Here is a 19,348-nt window from a genome sequence, read left to right as displayed (position 1 = left end):
CGCGGGGGTGGGGGAAAGCCGCCTGAGGGTCTGCCCCGGCTCTCGCTCCCCTCCCTGGTCGCTGTAAGCGGGGCCTTCGCGGCCGCCTGTTGCAGCTGGGCTGAGCGGGTGAGCCTGGCGCGGGGAGGGGGAGCGGGCCGGCTCTCCCGCCCGCCTCCTGCAGGCTCGCCTTCGGGGAGAGCTGGCGTGAGGGTGCGCGGTGGCGTCTGGGGCGGGCGGCGGGGGCCGAGTTACGCGCCCGCGGAGCTGCTGGAGGGGCTTTGCCACCCTCTGCCGCCCCCCCGGCCCCGCTGGAGCCCTAGGTCAGGGCGGTAAATCCGGCATAAGCTGAGGTAAATCCAGCGGGAGAGCGAGGCGGCGTTGCTGTCAGTCCGTCTGGGAGCCCGCGGCTGTACTCTTCCCTGCCGGGAGCTGCAACCCCTCGAGTGCTAGGAAGCAGCGTATTAGGAAGGAATAGTTTGAAATGCCTGCCAGAATATAGCAATGCATTTAAGGAAGGAAGGTTTCGTAGAGAAACTGAGTGTCCCAAGACCATCAGTGAGTAAAGCCTAGTTTCCACTGCCCCCCTTGGTGTACCTGCATGAACAGTGACCCCAGGTGCCTCTTTCTGTGCTTTCCATCTCTGTCATCCAGGTTTGGGGTTTTTTTTTGTTTGTTTGGGTTTGTTTGGTTTTTTTCCTCCCCCCAATAAAGCCTTCTGAACCAAAAATGCACCACTACATGAGTTGTGTGAAGTGATGTTGGATGGAGCTGTTGGAGTAAGTCCAGAGGAGGCCACACGGATGATAAGGGGGCTGGAGCACCTCCCGTATGAAGACAGGCTGAGAGAGTTGGGGCTCTTCAGCCTGCAGAAGAGAAGGCTGCGTGGTGACCTCATAGCAGCCTTCCAGTATCTGAAGGGGGTCTATAAGGATGCTGGAGACGGGCTGTTCATCAGGCACTGTAGGACAAGGGACAATGGGTTTAAACTTAAACAGGGCAAGTTCAGGTCAGATATAAGGAAGAAGTTCCTCACTGTGAGGGTGGTGAGGCACTGGAATGGGTTGCCCAAAGAAGTGGTAAATGCTCCATCCCTGGTGGTATTCAAGGCCAGGTTGGATGGGGCTTTGAGCAACCTGGTCTAGTGAAGGTGTCCCTGCCCATGGCAGAAAGATTGGAACTAGATGATCTTAAGGTCCTTTCCAACCCAAACCATTCTATGATTCTATGTGCGTGTCACACACCAGGTAATTGCCACCTGTGTGCTGGCTGCTCCTCTGTCCACAAATGGAAAGCATGAGAGCAGAGTCCCTTCAGCGGGTGTGAATTTGTGTTCTCCCTGCTGCTTGGCAGGTCTCTGGAGATGTGGCAGCTGGGTAGTCTGCTCCTTAGGCTAAAAAGGTGAGAAGTATTAGAAAAGAAAACCACTTTTCTTCTTAGTTGGCAAGGTCTGGCTGAGATCAGAGACTGTTATGTTTAACCCTGGTCATATATATATGAGTTTGTCCATACTGTGAAGAGCTCAAATTTAAGTTTTTATGCCAGAGAATAAAAAAAACAAATAGAGCTGTTGTCTCTTTTGTACAGACAGGACACTTGGGCTCAGAGAAATGCAGTGACAGCTTTAGCTTCCTGCAGTCAATCTGGCATACCCTGGCACTGAACCTTTAACCACTGCCTGTTTAACTGCAGAATTATCCCTTGCTTCCGTTGCCTCTGTTAGGCAGCACTGAGCCTTATTCCTGTTTCTGAGGCTAGAGAAAATGAAAATAAAAAAGTTTGCTTTACAAAACGTGGCCTTGAATGCAATAGTTAAAAGCTTGTTGTTAACTTTGTGAGTTGAGAAGGAGGACTCTCTGCCTGGTGATTGTTTTTGATGTGCAACATAAGGTATTTTTCTCAGCTTTATCTCTGCTGCAGGATAGCTGCTTAGCACAAGCTGATTTTCCCTGTGCAGCTGTTATGTACTTCAAAGTAACTGTGGCTGACACAGAGTGAACATGTGCATCCAATTCCAGAATCTGGCTGAGAAAATAGATTATATCGATTTTTTGCCTTTTATTAATGAAGCAGGAAAACCAGATAATAAATATTCTGTTAATAAAAGAGACTGCATGTGATACAGAATAGTGCTTAGAGGGATGTTGAAGACTTAAGGCTCAAAAGCAGAGAATTGTGGTGTTTGTGCAGAGTTTTTGAATATATAGACCACATTGCAGTTCTCTATTCCTTTATACAATTTTTTTTGTTGTTGTTTAGATAAAATTGCTTAATTAACAGTACTTTTAGTAAAATCATTATTTGAGCTTTCAGTTAGATGTTTTCACACAAGCAGGGCAAGTGTATTTTAAGTCTCTAAACCGCTCGAGATGAAACTGATTTGTGTATAATGGTAAGAAATTACAGTTTATTAATACTTTTTTGATTACTGTACAGAGTGAATGGGTTATAGAGAACAAAACTTACTTTCATTTTTTTACGACCTTCAACTTTGCCATCAGAGAATATTGAAATAAGATTGTATATGAATTTTGTGAAGAGTAAGAACCCTGACCTGGCAGCAGGTTTCATTGGGTTTTTTGTTTCTTTGTTTGTTACTTAACTTAACTTAACTTAACTTAACTTAACTTAACTTAACTTAACTTAACTTAACTTAACTTAACTTAACTTAACATATGATAAGAAATAATTCCTCCCAGTTTTTTCTAGGGGGGGAGGAGGGGGAACCCTAACAAACTGCCCCCTTTTTCTTTCTTCTATTTTTAAATGAAGTGTAAACTTACAATAATACATCAGGTTGCAGATAGGGTTGTTGTAGAGGAAAAAGTAATAATATTTTTCTGGATAATACAAATTTCCATAATTCCATAGTTTGTAATGAATTCCTATGTTTTTAACAGTTTAGTTGAGCTGGAAGGGTAAGTGGTGGAAACTAAGAGAGAGAATGAATTTTGAGGACTTGCAGGGTCCTTTGGCAACTGGGGAGTATGAGATGGTTCCAGCCACAAGAGCTGCTTCGAATGATGACAGATGTGAATTGTAGTGACAAAGGGGACTTAAAAACCAAAATATGTGAAATTCATGAGGCAGTAGCTGGGGAGTGGCAGAAGTTGAGATGAAACAAAGGAAGATTTGTACAGTGAGACTCAGGACAAAGACTGGGAGATATTTTATTAGAAAAAAAGAAAAACAAAGCAAAAAAGCAGCTAGTAAAAATTACTAAACTGGCAAAGCAGCATGTGTGGAACAGCAAACAAGAGACTTTAGCAGTGAGTGCTTTTTTAATTTAGTTGACTGTAGACAGAAAGTAGCAAATGCTGAAGGGAAAGGCAGAAGACCCAAAATGTAGGATAGGAAATAGATGGTGTGTGAAAATACTGTAAATGAATAGTGATGCCCTGAGGTTTTTTTTTAACTTAGTGTGCTGGTTTTGGCTGGGGTAGAGTTAATTTTCTTCACAGGAGTGCTGGAAACTGTGTTGGTAGCACAGGGATGTTTTCCTTACTGCTGAGCATTGCTTGTACAGAGTCAAGGCCTTTTCTGCTCTTCAACCCACGGCTGGGTGTGCACAAGGAGTTGGGAGGGGGCACAGCCAGGACAGCTGACCCCTACTGACCAAAGGGATATTCCGTACTATATGGTGTCATGCTCAGCATATAAAGTGAGTGGAAGAAGGAAGGAAGGGGTGATGTTCAGAGTTACGGCATTTGTCTTTCTAAGTAACCGTTACACATGATGGAGCCCGGCTTTCCTGGGGGTGATGAACACCTGCCAGCTGATGGGAAGAGGGGAATGAATTCCATGGTTTGCTTTGCTTGTGTGCACAACTTTTGCTTTACTTATTAAACTGTCTCTCTCAGCCCACGATTTTCCTCGCTTTTTCTTTACCAGTTCTCTTCCCCATCCCACCAGGGGCAAAGGGCGTGTGAGCAAGCAATGCTTAGTTGCTGGCTGGGGTTAAACCACAACACTTAGTAAACAACTCTGAAAGGAACTCTTCATTCAAAAATAGCTGGGACACATTAATCAGCTAATCCTTGTGATATTTTATGAAATGGGCGTCGTGACAGGTAGTAAACACTGGAGGAGAGTAGAAATAATTTCTAAGCTCTATCAAGCAGTAAAATTTATCACGATTAAGAACACGTAATAAAAGCTGCTATCTTTTTTAGTGGTAGTTTTTGTAACACAAATAAAATACAGCTCCAGTAACCAATCTTTATTCCTGTGGTCTTGTCTAACATAGGCTTGAATGGGTAATGTCATGGAAGTAATCCCTTTGGATTTAGTGGAATTGTATGTTGACAGCAAGTGTTGCAGGGCCCAAAGCCAGCATGCTGAATCCTCTTGCACAATAACTGGAATAGTTTGAAAATTGAGACATCAGAGCTTTTCGCAGTAGTGGAGATATAAAACTAGAGCAGCTATATTTATTTTTTTTTCTAATTTAGTTGATTTATACCATAAGCAATGTGTGAAGCTGCCAAACAAATACCATATTCCATCCTTAGAGAAATAAAAACTAGGCACAAAAGGACATATCACACAAATTGCAGTAGAAATACTTTACAGAGTCGTTTTGAGCGTTTAGAAGTGTTTCTAAGTTCAACTGGAGTATTTCTGGTTTTCATTTCTCTAAGGAAGTTATAACTGCTGAAACTTAAGAAAATCTTCAATGTTATGGGCTTAAACAATCCTAGGAAACTTTTGTGTTTGCAGAAATCCAGAATTCTTGTCTTGGAAAACTGCAGGTATTTTTGGCATATCCTAAACCATTCTGTTAATCTGGCTTGCTCCTGGCAAAATTCAAGAAGTGAAGGTTTCTTTCGTTTGCCATGTTCCAAAGTCATCCATGAGGAGAATAGCTACTGCTGCAAAATGTTCTTGTCAAGGCTGTGAACCCATGATGTGAAAAATTACTGTGTTTAATTATTTAGTATTTTTATGTAGATCATGGTCATATCAACTTTTTTCTGAAGATCCCAGTACATTATTACTATGATGAGCTCTGACTACATTTTTTTCTTGAAGGCAAACATAATCTTTATTTCTGTTATTCTTAGATACCAGAATCTAAGTGTATTTACAATGTCACTCACCGGCATGAAGTTATTTGCTTAACCATAAATGGAAACATGGACATATGGTGCTTTTTTCTGTTTGCTATCTCTGTAAATTCAGTTGCTACATGGATATTACCTGTGCCTGTCAAACTGGGATTTCTTTCATCTTTGCATTGCCCCTTTCTTCCCACACTATTCTTTTTTTTTGGTTGTTATTTGATTATGTAGCTCTAACTGAATTGTTCCTCAACCATTGGGTGCGTGGCATTAAGGAGTTGAGCATAAACACTAGTTTGACACTTTGATCTTTCAGCACTGTCTGTTTTCCATGCTCTCAGCACTGGGAGGATAGAGGGTAGAGTTTGCAGATAGGTTAAAAAATGGATTGTTTGATGTCAGAGCCCTTGCAGTTCTTTCACTAACCAGATGAGAAGAAATGCTGCATTTGAACTCAGCTTTGATGAGCTCACCGCTGCAAGAAAAAGTGGTTATCCCAGATTTAGTGGTTATCATACATCCTTAGATATTGGCTGAACCTAAGAAATAAGCTTATTCTTAAGGAAAAGGTTCTTCTAAGAGTAACTTGAATTCACCAGAAGATTTTAACTTGCTTTTTCTTTATACAAAACAGAACCTGAGAATTTCTGCATCCTTACTTGCTAAATGGTGGCTTTCTGTTAAGATTTACTCTTTCCAAAGAAGCTAATGATATGTCTTTTGCTTTTCTCTTTCAGATTTCCTTATGTGGTCAAGTAGATGTGTTTATTTCAGCCTTAAAACTGCTGATGCCAATGCTTGCTATGGCATCTGTGGCTTCACCGGTTATATTTAAGGAGTTTTGTCCCTTATATTATCTTCTCAATGCCATTCCTACAAAGATCCAAAAAGGCTTTCGCTCTATTGTGGTATACCTCACAGCACTTGATACCAATGGAGACTATATTGCTGTGGGGAGCAGCATTGGAATGCTTTATCTCTACTGCAGACATTTAAACCAGATGAAAAAATACAATTTTGAGGTAAATACTAACTTCTACTCTTTTGTCTCTTCTAGTGAAGCTGAGTTGCTCAGAATTGAGCTGCTATTTGTTTGTGTCATTAACTTTGTGAGTTTTATGTGTGGTTTGTTTCAACAGGGGAAGTGTGAATCTATTACTTTTGTAAAGCTGTTGAGTTGTTTTGATGATCTGGTTGCTGTTGGTACAGCCTCAGGTCGGGTTGCAGTTTTTCAGCTTGTGTCTTCATTACCTGGAAGAAACAAACAGGTAAATATTTGTGTTTGGCTAAACTTCTCCGAGGTTCAGTATGGTGGATCCTAGTTGAGTGTTACTGTGATTTTTTTGTAATAGCGAAAACCAGGGAATTTTGCCTGGTGAAATACCTGTGAATATGTTTTAGGCTGCATACGTTAAGCTTATAAAAGCAATAATCTTAAAGCATGCTTTTAATTCCAAAAGATATATTTAATCAAAAATGCTTTTGAGAAATTCCTCATTTATGGTAACTGGCTGAGCTATTCAGTGGGGGGGGGGTTTATTGTTTAGGTTTTTGTGCTAAATAAAAACTAGAATGACCTGCGCTTTTGTATTTGCTCTCCAGTTTATAAAAGGCACTGAAAAAGGGCTTTGTATCTCCATTTTCTCTTCCTTTCATTCTTATATTGCTTTTGTATTGTTTCACAGCTTCGGAGATTCGATGTTGCTGGTATTCACAAAAGTAGCATTACAGCGCTAGCTTGGAGTCCCAATGGCATGAAATTATTCTCTGGGGATGACAAAGGGAAGATTGTCTACTCTGCCCTAGACCTAGACCAGGTGAGCATTTATTATAGAGACCTCAATTCCCATTCACGATTTTCTGAAAGAATGCTTGTGTGTTTAAATATTTAGCAGTTAGTTAATTCCTTAGTGTCATGTATTCAGTTGGACAGCTTTATTGGTATGCATACTCTTGGCCAGTTGTGCATGCACCTAACTAGGCAGCTGTTGGATATCCTTCAAAACTGCGTTACCTTTTCTTTATCCTTTGTTAGGAATGGGTGCTTTTGAATCATGTGATGTTGCTGATTCACTATATTGGATCTTTCAGAATCTTTCAGTAATTTTTTCAGAATTGTTCAGCATCTCAGTTTAGAGAGTAGAATGAGAGTAATATTTGGGTTCTACTGGGTGACTGTATTACCAGTAAATGGAACTTTTTTACTGTCTTGTTAATACAGATCTGGGATGTCAACAAAATAAGTACTAACTTGAATTTCTATGTGGGAGAAAAAGTTAAGCAGCAGCCATTCTGATTTACCTATGATTTTCCCTCATTTGATTTGACAGAAAGGTTTAACATCTCCAAATGTAACGATTGTGTTGGCATTGTATGACCTGGCAGTGGAGAACAAGGAAGAAAATGTGTCCTGGAGTTTCTATTGATTTTAGCTGAAATGTGTTAGCTAGTATTCCAAGAGAAATTGAATTGTGTAGTGTGCCACTGTGGTACATACAATCTAACTCCCCTCCTGTCTGCATAAAGGAGCTCCACATTCATTAAGTGCAATTCGTGCAACAGTGTGTTTGTTTGTTTATTTGTTTTCTCTTTCTTTGGCTTATTAATTTCTTCGAAGTGTTAGTTATTACCTTGTATATTTAGAAAGGTTGACTCTTGTTAATTGCATGTATCTTTAAAAGGGTATTTGCAACTCCAACCTTGTATTGGAAGAGCCATCTTCAATTGTCCAGTTGGATTACAACCAAAAAGTGCTGCTTGTGTCTACTTTACAACGAACTCTACTTTTTTACACAGAAGAGAAATCTGTCAAGCAAGTTGGAACACAGCCCAGAAAAAAGTAACCCTCATAAAATCTTGATGCAGGCACATCTATTAATTCTAGCTTTTCAGAGTGGATTACAGAAAGAGTGATCTAAGCAGTGAAATTAATACCACACAGCAGTCCACTCATAAAAAGTTAGTTACAGTAGCTATGTGTGCTCAGACATAAATGACAATTTACAAATATGTCACAGTCATATTTTCAGGGCACTATTGTGCAAAAATATTTAAGATATTTTCTCAGTGTTTAGACTGAAATCACTGCCAGACTTCCTCTGCAGTTTACTGTCCCTCTTGGTTTACTGTCACTTGGTGTGAGCAAGCATTGTAATCAGGTCCCTCTTATGGATGATGTAATATCTGATGCAAAAACCAAGTCAGTATCTGAAGTTTTCTTATACTCACTGAAGTGACTTCAAAGGGAAAATGTATAGGAAACACTTAAAGTTGACTTGAAGGCTAGGAACTTCTTGTATGACTTTCTGGCATCTTCTATTGGGTAGTCTTTCTTGGATATGAAGGAAGAGAGAACCCAGTCTTAGAACAGCATGACTGAATCTAGAAGTAAAGGAAATTGACTCTCGAAAGAAAATTTATGATGTATCTTTCATACAGGATGTGAATAGTAAGAGGAATGCCAAGGACCATCTTGTGTACAAGGGCTTTTCTTAGGAGATAGTAATGGTGATTTTATGCATGAAAGATGAAGATTTTAATGGTTGAAGTCTGTTCCTCAAGTGCTTCTTGCAAGTAGAGGTCATCAGTTTCTTGACAGTAGTTTGTAGTGTTTTGCTTGTTTTTTATTAATTCTGGGAGAAGGATGATGCATAGTAGGATATTTCTGAGATGGACAAAGTACTGTTAAGGCTATGAAGGTGATAGGAGGAGTCATTTAACTTGCCTAATAGATGTAGTGTCTGACATCTAGAAGTAAGGGAATACTTGTTGTTTGGGAACACTGTTCTTGTCTTACTATAACCAAATTTGTACTTCAGACATTTGACTGAATGCTTTAAAGATTTTTAATTTGCAGTTGTAAATTTGTGCCTTTTTTTTTTTTTTTTTTAATTGTTTCTAAGTTGAGTGTATACCTTTCAAAATAAATCTTTCTTTTGCATTTTAGCACTGGCAAATTTGGAGCATGTTTTATACCTGGTCTGTGTAAACAGAGTGACCTGACACTATTTGCTGCCAGACCCGGGCTTCGTCTTTGGAAGTCTGATGTTCACGGAACTGTTCAGGCCACATTCTTATTGAAAGATGTATTTGCTGGAGGAATAAAAGCTTTTGAACTGTATCCTCGTTTGGAACCACCTGACAGAGGAAGTTACAGCTCCCCAGAGAAACACCTTGGGCTTGTTTCATGCTTTTTCCGAGAAGGATGGGTGCTGACCTGGAATGAATACAGCATCTACTTACTAGACACTGTGAACCAGGTAGATAAATCTCATGGCTGCATATTTTTTCTTGGTTTTGTTCATGCTATGCCATGAAATTCTCTTTGGGTTATCCATTACACTTTGATGATTTAAATCCATATTTAACCCTAACAAAGAAGACTTTATTCTCTCCCCCTTCAAGTCATCATTGCAGTGATATAGTCACAAACTAGCTTGGTATATTGCATATAAAAATTAAGTATATTTAAGGCTTTCAATCCAGGTGTTAACATCACAATCAATTCTGATACATAGCAAAGCATATATAAAAAATTAGGTAATTAATGCAAAAAACATTTTAGGTCTATAAAATATGCCTGGAACTATTTATTCTTTCCCTTCTGTTACTGTTAGTATCTGCAAAAAGCCCAAGTATTACATTTTATTTGGTATAGAGTGAGCTGTTCACTATTTTGCCTTCTTAAAAGAGCATATGAAAGTCAACAGGAGCTAGTATCTTTTTGTCTAAAGGTATTAAGCATTTGTACTGTGGCTCTTTTTTCTGCCACCAAATTATATCTTGTTTAAGTTGTTATATTGTTGCTGATAGTTTGGACAGAGAAAATGAATAGAGCTGTGGAATGAAAATTAGTATAAAAAGGAGCTACATCGTGACTAAAGGGTGCTTTCCTGTTTCTTTTTTCTATTTTCTTTTTTATAAGATGAAGTCTTTATTCTCTAACAATATACGTTGATTAAATTTCAGTGAATGCTTTTGTTAAGAGTATGTAAATTTGATGCCAATTATTTCTTTCTGTGTTGATTCTTTTTATAGGCTTTGATTGGTGGCTTGGAAGGATATGGTGATATTGTGTCTGTGTCCTGTACCAACAATGAGATTTTTTTCTTAAAGGGAGATAGAGACATAATACGAATTTCAAGTAGACCTGAAGGAGTGTCATCAATAGGTTTGTATAGATCAATAAACTTTAATATGTGCATCATGGAACATGGTGCCTATTGTACTTTTTAATATAAAAACCCAAATCAAACAAACAAAAAAATCCAACCCTACCCAAAACAAAACAAACCCCCCACAAAAAACATTCAGCTTATTACAAAAACCTGCCAGGTTCTGTAGGGTTACTTACCTGTTTCTACAGGTTATATTTAGAGATCTGATTTATCTGCTCATCTGAGCTTCTGTTTCGGCTGCAGTGAGAATGGGAGCACTAAGAAATTAATTGTGGTTCCTTTTCTTTGGGAGTGGATCAGCACTATCCAGGCATCTCTAATCTGTGCATCTGAGACCTTATTCTAAACCATAATGCAAAGCAATCTGGATTCCTGATTATGGTTCTCTCTTTACTGATCAATCTCAATTGTTTGGGTTGGAGATATCTGGATATGTTGATTCTGGGCCACCTGTTGCCACCTACATTCCAGAGGAAATCTTAACCTTCCCAGCAGTGAAAAAGAAAGAACTGGCAAAACCCCCAAAGAATACTCACTAAAATTCCAAAAATGACTTGAGAGTTTATTTTTTTATTTGTTGCCATCCAAGTTGAACATCTGTGTTACTAGAACTCTCTAAAGTGGATTAATAATACTTTCTTAATGATGGTGCTGGCTCATTTCTTGGTCATAAAGATTGTAAACACCATTATCCAGCATATTACACTCACTGAAGACTGCTTATGCACTTAAAATACTCCATCTCAGCTTTGTATTAGCAAAATGCTAGTAAATATGCTGTGAAGTCTCACTGAATGCTAGAGAGCTTAACTTTCTTATCATTGCAAGTACTGATAGCTTTAGTCATTTAAGCAGTTCTTTGTTCCCAAACTTCTAGGTGGTGTTTATTATTTTAATCCTAACTTCCAAGTAGAGTTTGAAAGGAGCCTTCTTGAATTGTATTATATTCTAATTACCACAGTGGTTTAGCTGGTAAATTTTCCTTGATTTTTTTCAAGATACTGAATGTTTGAATTAAGAAGTTAAAGATACAGGGTGGCACTTCAGTGTGTGATACAGTTGGGTCTTCCAAGCTAAAGACCTTTACCATTCTTCATACATAAACATAAATTCAGAATTTTACTAATAGAAGTTTGATACAGGCTTTGGGTTATTTCTTTTACTAAAGTGATTTCATATAGATTTACTTACATGAAATTTACGCTGTGTGCGTGCATATATGTATTTGAAATGTTGTGAACTTAGAATATTTTTCCATTGCATAAATCTTCTTTTCTTATCCGTAGGTGCATCTATATCATCTAGCCCTTCAGTGGAAACAGATAAAAAATTGGTTACTTCCCCTTCAGTTACTGGTGATAAAAATGACGCTTGTTCTTTAGCGAAAGATGAGCTGGAAACTCCAACGCTATCAGAGAAAAGTTTTGATAGAGCAGGAGACATGAGCAATGAAACAAGAAAAAGGGGCTGCTCTGTAGTAAGTGAATCAAGAAGCAGGAGCAGTTCAATAAATTCTGTGGACAGTGGCTCTGGCTTTATGGTATGTGCAGACCAATTTTCAGAAGCTCAGAGAGAATGTCAGCTTTCTTCACAACGGTTCAGCACAATCAGTTCTGAAGATTTTGATCAAGAACTCATTGTAAAGCCAATTAAAGTGAAAAAGAAGAAAAAGAAGAAACAAGGTAGGTCTAGCAGAACTTTCCCTGCCACTGGTCATTATTAGAATGTGTCACTTTTGATGTTTCACTCAAAGGAGTGTGTGTGACATGCTTTGTTTATATTGTATTGTCATGTTCTTGAGAGATTTGAGTGATTGTGGTGGGCCATCTATGTTTAAGATAAAAGCCTGTTTTGAAAGTGATAAACTGATTAAATCTTTTTACATCTATTTGTTTTGTTTTCTTTAACTTTGTTCTCCTTTATTTAAACATGCTTAAGGTTCTAATGTATGGGTTAATGGTAACATACAGTGGACTCTGCTTCCAGTTTTATGTTGGAATCGTGTAGAATCTATTCTAAATCATCCTATTTAGAGTATTTGACAGTGTCTTTGCCATGCCTTTTGTTTTGTTAAAATAGTGTGAGTACTTGATGGTTTTAATTGTTTACTGTGTTGATGTTAGTACTTTAAAATGTTTTGCTATTAAGACTATTTTTTGCTATTAAGACTATTTATGTAACATTTAGTGTTGAAGTTAAAAAAATCAGTCAAAATTTAGATTCAACTCTATTCTTCCCCAATGATAAAAATATTTTAATTTCTTACTTTGCATCAAAATTTAATAATTTTATTAATTTTATTTTTCCCTCTTTTTTGCTTTGTTTTATGAGAACAGAAAGTGGGACCAGGAAAAACCACAGCTCTCTGGAAGGAACACCAATTTATGAGCGTCAGCTTTCTGGTGATAGTCCACATTCATTGAATGCAGACTCCTTTTCCATCACTTCCAGCCTAATGAGTGGCAGCACTGATCGTTTGAGTACTGGATCTCCAGATCAGGAAAGCATGTGCAGTGTGGAGTCCCATACCATCTTGCATGAAGATAATGGTTCGGAAACTTTCAGTGTCCTACAGTCTCCTGAGTCTGCAACTGTACTAATTAATGCAGAAAATGGAGATACGGTTGATATACAGAAACTTCCAAACAGTGACAGTGGCATGGGTACTTCAGCTGTTATAGATACTTTGACATCTGACTCTCCTCTAATCCTCACAGAAGACTTGACAAGCAGTGTTGATGGTGAATGTAACGGTAGCATGGTTTCTGCAAGCAATGAAAGCTGTCTTAGAAAGCTGAGCCAAGAGGAGGAGCAGGATTTTCCTACATTGTGTAAAATAGATGAAAACCTAGATAATTTGAAGCTGCAGGATACTGAAAAATTTTTTGAAGAGCCAGACCTTACAGACCAAATGTTTTTGGAATGTGACAGTGCACTTGGTGTTCAGACATCACTGACACCAAAGGAGAATGATGGAACTGGTAGGGAAGATCAGCAACAACTCTCTCTAATACACAGCGCTCTGTCAGATCCTTCTGTGCTCCACTTTGACATCTGTAACCATGTTTATTCCGATAACACTTCCATTTCTGGGTGGAATTTTGAAGGTGCAATCAAAGCTAAATCTAGTACTAGCACTGCTGAATGGGTAAGAGACACTCATGACGGTAAGACTGAGAAATCTGCCTCTAGTGATGAAGAGGATATTTATGGGCATGGATTACCATATTCATCCTCAGAGACCAGCATGCCTGAAGTTGGTGCTGGGCCTGGTTCCCAGGATGTGGCCAAGAAAAGCCCAGATGAAATGGCGCTGTTAAAATCTGATCAGGTATATGTTTTCTATTTAGTTAAAATACATAATTGCAGCATTTTGAAAGAAACTTTCATGTAATTACTATCCTTTACTACTTCAGGAAAGCAATTTTTTTCTTACTTGATTTGAGTAAACAAAGCATAAAGCCAAACAGTAATACATCTGTTACTCTTACAAAATATGGTGTATCTGACTTTAGAATGGTTGTTGTGTGCTTACAATGTGAAGAAGCAGCTCAACAAAAATGCTATCATAAACCCATCCATCAAAGAGTGAACAGTAAAACCAAGTCGAAGTCTGCTCCTTGTTTGGGTCCCCAGTAGCCCAGATTCTGCATGATGCTGTTCCCATCTTCAACTGAATTCATGGGGAATTAATGTTCATTATTTCACATGGCTGGCCCTGGTTAAGGATCGTTTTACTTGCAAATACTCAGAGTAAGGATGAGTATTTCGTTGTGCCCTAGACAGCAGTTAGTACTATTTAAAACGTTGATTTTTTTTTTTTTTTTTTCTGTTATCCCTGTTTCCTTCATTGTTATTTTGTGGGTGAGCGTTTCCAGAAATAGTAATTCACATATGGATGATAGAAAAGAAGTACTAAAGTTAATTATAAAATCTGCAAAATTGCCAAAACCACGAGGAGTTTTAGCAGAAGTCTTACGAAGGAAATACAGTTCTCCTAAGTTGGGGGTTATATTTCTTTTTAAATCTGTAACAGCCTTGTATTGAGAACAACCAAATACTTATCGATAAGGGTTGAGTTGTAAGTTGATGGTGTCCTATCTAATAACAACTGCAGCCCAAAGTATAGAAGACTTTTAGTTTCAGGTTATGATATTCTTAGTTTCTGGAATGTTTAGGAAAGCTCCACAGATGCTTACGTTATAGGTCATGTATGCACTGCTTACATGACCTCATGCAAGCTATCAAAATTTAAGATAGCAGTCTGTAAACCAAATTTCTGCAATATGTGGCTCATTTACCAGATGGAGAATATCAGAGTTGGATATTTAGCTGTCTGCACTCCAGTTATCTTGTTCCCTTTGCTCATCACTGGGCTACAAGACACACTGTACATTTTTATGTATTCTTTTTGCATCTGCTATTTACTTTTAAGTATGTGTTCTTTAATTAATAAGAGAAGGTTTTCCACTTTTTGAAGGTAGATGACAGTGTGCAGGCTGGGGGTTTTACTGCTAAAACTTTTGTTCTAGCAGTCTTATGTCACAGTGCATACAATCTTAGAGAACACTGACCGATGATTTATTCCTTGATGAAGGTACTTACGAACCTTTAGTTTAGCGCTTTTTTAATCAAAATATGGGAGCTGCTGTGCCTATCTAGCCATTTTCTTGTGCAGTTTGAAGACACCTGACACTGTTCTGACTCTACAGTTTGCAGAGAGCTGGATGGGATACTCTGGCCCTGGTTATGGCATCCTGAGCTTGGTTGTCTCAGAAAAATACATTTGGTGCCTGGACTACAGAGGCAGCCTGTACTGCAGCGCGCTGCCCGCCGCAGGGCTGCGGTGGCAGAAATTCGAGGAGGGGGTACAGCAAGTGGCAGTTTCCCCTTCAGGTTGGTTGGCTTCCTCTTCTCTGTGACTCACAAGTACAAAACTTGCACATGCTTCTGCATTTCCTTTGCTTTCTTATCTTTTTTTTAATGACAGATATTATTTAATTAGGTGAAACTGGTCATTTTTCTGATATTACTGATCCGGTTCAGTGCATGCATAATTTCCAGATGGGCGGTTTATTGTTATCTTTTCTTAATACAGTATTTACGGAAACCTGCATTGTATGGGGCTTGTTTCATGTAAAAGGACTGTTGTGGGTTTTGTTGGGGTTTTTGTTGTTATTTGTTGTTTTGAAGTCATACTGGGTGATATGACTGCATCTTCACTACTTCTGTGTACCACAGCGCTATGTTCTAGTTTAAGTGGCCATCTTTCTAGCAGGTTCGCATTGCTTTTGGGGAAGTTTTCAACATGCGTCTGCCTGATTAAGATGAACTTCAAAAGCAGCAGTTGAGTGGTAGGCAGAGGTGAATGAGGAGGTCTTTGTCTATGCAAACCTTGGGTTTTGCTACAGAGCTGCTTATGATTCCCAAATTTAAAATTCTTTTTATTGTGAGTCTAGAATTGGTTTTGTGTCTGGGTTTCTTTGTTGGTTTTCTTAATTTTTTTCTTAATTAAGTTTTTTAATACTAAAGAAAAAAGTTAATTTTTGGTGCATTTGCATATGAGCTTGTTCTGGATGGCTGGGAATGAGGATTATGTTGGATTAAAATTAAATGGGTTTTGGTTATAAACTTGCATCACTTTTGGCCTTCCGGATTGTTCCAGGACTGGCATGAAAATACAAGTTTCTCAGACATTTTCTTTACTTAGTCTCCTGCCCGGCCATTACTTTTCTTTCCCTGTCGTCTCTAAAAGCACACGTCAATCTTCCCTTCTCTCTGTAGGGGAAGATTTGCTGCCTGTTTCAAGAAGAAAGATGTTCTATTTGAGCTTTATTATGGTCAAAAAAATGTCAGAGTAGCTGTACTAGGTGAGGTCATGGTTTCATCCAGCTCAGTATCTTGTCTTTAACAGTGGTCAAAACCAGATACCTGCAGAAAAGTAAAAGTAATGGCCTAACATCTATGACATTTGGCCTTGGTAGTTTCAGATTGAAATTACTGGTGGTCGAGAGATCTCTGGCCAAGTGGTTGTTTATCTGTGTTTATTATCCCTCAATTTGAGCAACTCACCCATTTTTTAATTGAAACCATGATAATTTCTAAGCACCCATGTTTAATTTTGGATGTATTAACCCAAGAGCATGTTAACCACAAACACTAAAATGGAATCAAATTCTACTTTGTGGAATTATTCGAAAGTAGTTCATACGACAACGTGCTGCTCAGGTACGAACCAACATGGCTACCAGTCAGCAGTTAAGTTTGCAATTCCATTTGGTTTTCTTTTTCTGAGCTATCCTTGCTAATTCCTGTGAGGGAAAAAGTTCTCAGGGTGGATTTGTGCAGTTGCATTTCTGAGTTTTCTCTGCTTGTCATGTGCTACATACCAAGAAGGTAATACCACTGCCCGCTGCAGTGTGAGACAGATATGATTTACTACGAGTATTTGTAAAAGGTGAAAGTACTACAATTAACCCCTTTACCTTTATGTAGTGAGGGTGTACCAAACTAGTATAGAAGCCAGCCATGAACTTTGGTCTCGTAATAGTAGGCTTATCTGGCCCTTGCATGGAACTTGTTTTTCAGTGTGTAACTAAGGAGAAGTGACTTGCATTTGAACATTTAAAAAATCACACATACACTAATGGTAAATGTTCCTAGAAAAGTTGGCCACTGTTCTGGTCTTGCTTTAAAAAAAAAAAATCCCACAAAACTGTGAGTGTTTTTAGATCTTGCCTTTTTTGTTTAATGCTACTAGTTTGTCTTTCCCCTCATTAGCTTAGGTGGAGGTAGAACAAGTCGGCTGTCTCTTACAGTAATTGCCAAGTGATACCATGTTCTCTCTTAACTTCTCATACAGGGGCTCTTCTCTGGAAGATTGAACAGAAGACTAACAAAGCATTTGCTTGTGGAAAAGTAACTATAAAAGGAAAACGCCACTGGTATGAGGCCCTACCCCAAGCTGTGTTTGTAGCTTTAAGTGATGACACTGCCTGGATTATCAGAACAAATGGAGACCTGTATCTGCAAACAGGTACCTGAATTAATTGCAGGCTCTTTGAATTTTTGCAAGCTAAGATTAATAGAGTTCAAGTCTATGGAATGGTCACAACTTGTTGTAAACTTTCATCCACAACCACGACACAGAGAAACCTTTTTATCTTGAGAAATGGTTGAAAATAGTTGTGAGATTCTGTGTAATCGGAAGACTGGAAAAGCCAGTTCGTGGCCACTCTGGGGTTTTTTATGCCAGGTGAGTACATACAACATAGAGAATTTTTGACATGGAAAAGTCTTGTGATTTAACACCAGTTGGCAACTAAGTCCCAGGCAGCTCGTGTACTCACTCTCCCATTGGTGGGATGGGGAGGAGAATCAGAAAAAGGTAAAACCCATGGGCTGAGATAAGAACAGTTTAATAATTGAAATAAAGTAAAATATAACAATAATAATAACTGTAATGAAAAAGGAGGTAACAAAAAGAGAGGGAGAGGAATAACACCCAAGAAAGACAAGTGATGCACAATACAATTCCTCACCACCTGCTGACCAATGCCCATCCTGTCCCTGAGCAGCAATCGGTGGCTCCCAGCCGATCCCCCCCAGTTTCTATACTGACCATGCTGTTCAGAAGAAATTTGGGTAGGGGGTGCAAAGTAGAGGAAAGTAGAGGCTGTGTGTTTTGAAGAGCACAGATCTGTTGGAGGTGACAGTTGCCACTTGACAATAAAAGGAAGGTATGCTGAGGCAGAAGATTGTGAAGTGCTTTGGAAGTATAGACAAGTGATATGTATTTTATGTGACAGAGAAAGCAAAGCCAGTGGAGGAATGGAATGGGCTGTGGAGCAGCAATCTTTACAGCTGCCTTCTCACGGGATGTGAATGGGGCAAGAATTGGAAAAAGGGGTAGTGCAGTGGCAACTTTGAACTCATGGCCTTAGTCTTATCTGCTTCAGTGACTAGAGGATGCAAAGAAGATGTTATGCAAACAATAATCAGGCTAAATACAAGGAGCTAGGATGAAGAAATGAGCTCCAGGTTTTAGAGTTAAGGGAGAAGAGCATCAAGGACTCTTGGGCATGCAGGCTTTGTAGATAGCTGAGTTGGTAAGGAAAAATTACAAATAACGTGATGAAGGAATTACCAGAGAAGTAAGAGGAGGACTGGCTAAGAGGGAAACATTAAGACACACTAAAGCAGGACAACATTTCAGAGTGGCTATCAAAATTCTTACTCATCTTCCATTTAATTCTAGTAGTCTCCTAATTTCTCTTTTAGGTTTAATTGCTGTAGCACAATATAGACGTTCTTTGTGAATAAGAAAACTGTTTAAACAGCATCTTTTCAAATATACTCTTATTTTAATTGAGTGTAATAATTACAGAGAAATCAAGTGGCCTGCCCAAGGTCGTATGCATAGTGACAGCAAGCATGGATAGTGGTGATAAACACTGAACTTTTGATAGCAGTCACACAGGGCTCTGTGGAGGTTTGAATCATATTTTTCTTCCCTGTGAGAGATTGGTGTGATTACATCCGCTTACATTCTGGTCTTTGTAGGGTACTAAATTTGTCTTTGATGCCAAAAATAAATTCTCAGTATATCTGTCTTGTTAATGTGGTGCAACCAGTGCTGGTTGTTTCTCCAGGATCTTTTTGATCCCTCCACTGTCCTATGTAACTTCTATAACAGAAGTGTGTGCTCAGAGGTTAGGAAATGAGCATTCTTGTTATTTTGCAGTGTCAAACAGATGAGTCTGTTCATACTTGCTTTGGCAGCAGGAGAAGATTAAGCAAAGGCTATGTCTCTTTAGGTGTTTCACATGCAGCCGTGTAAATCAAGCTGCAGTGTAATTGTGTCCTGTCCCTCTAGATTATATAAGTGTGTACAACCTACCTGTGAATCTGCCAGAACCTCTCTCCTTCTTTCAGTACTACAGCTGTCATTGCATGCTTGTTTGTAGTTGCTCTGCTGCCACTATGCAGATCAGGTTGCCTCTATCCCTAGCATGTTTTGGGTTTACAAATGGAGATTCTTGATACTGACACTAGAGGGAGAAAAGGAACAGAAATGACAGGAGTGGTGTGCTCTGCGGGATAGTGAAGGACATACAGTGTTATATTTCTTAA

At 38.9% G+C, this 19,348-nt stretch overlaps 1 protein-coding gene across 6 annotated transcripts in view; it reads left to right on the top strand.

Annotated features, from left to right (window-relative positions):
- The window catches only part of TECPR2 (tectonin beta-propeller repeat containing 2), a 43,241-nt gene that overhangs the window by 140 nt on the left and 23,753 nt on the right, over positions 1 to 19,348 (top strand). For 4 of the 6 annotated variants that reach the window (XR_003991282.2, XR_003991281.2, XM_030485027.1 and 1 more), the window contains exons 1-11: positions 740 to 758; positions 5,777 to 6,061; positions 6,179 to 6,307; positions 6,725 to 6,856; positions 7,721 to 7,878; positions 8,986 to 9,298; positions 10,077 to 10,209; positions 11,503 to 11,898; positions 12,553 to 13,547; positions 14,929 to 15,112; positions 17,079 to 17,252. Coding sequence is in view for 4 of the 6 variants with exons in the window: in XM_030485027.1 (XP_030340887.1) it covers positions 5,828 to 6,061; positions 6,179 to 6,307; positions 6,725 to 6,856; positions 7,721 to 7,878; positions 8,986 to 9,298; positions 10,077 to 10,209; positions 11,503 to 11,898; positions 12,553 to 13,547; positions 14,929 to 15,112; positions 17,079 to 17,252 (2,848 nt within the window). In the remaining 2 variants the exon portion in view is untranslated. Of the gene's footprint in view, positions 1 to 6; positions 109 to 739; positions 759 to 5,776; positions 6,062 to 6,178; positions 6,308 to 6,724; positions 6,857 to 7,720; positions 7,879 to 8,985; positions 9,299 to 10,076; positions 10,210 to 11,502; positions 11,899 to 12,552; positions 13,548 to 14,928; positions 15,113 to 17,078; positions 17,253 to 19,348 lie in introns of those variants that run through there. The other 2 variants (XM_030485029.1, XM_030485028.2) reach the window with 2 other exon arrangements.

The sequence above is a fragment of the Strigops habroptila genome, chromosome 4 (assembly GCF_004027225.2).
Source record: "Strigops habroptila isolate Jane chromosome 4, bStrHab1.2.pri, whole genome shotgun sequence".
Classification (NCBI taxonomy): Eukaryota; Metazoa; Chordata; class Aves; order Psittaciformes; family Psittacidae; genus Strigops; species Strigops habroptila.
Note: the sequence above shows the minus strand (reverse complement) of the source record. Positions and strands in the feature narration are given on the sequence as shown.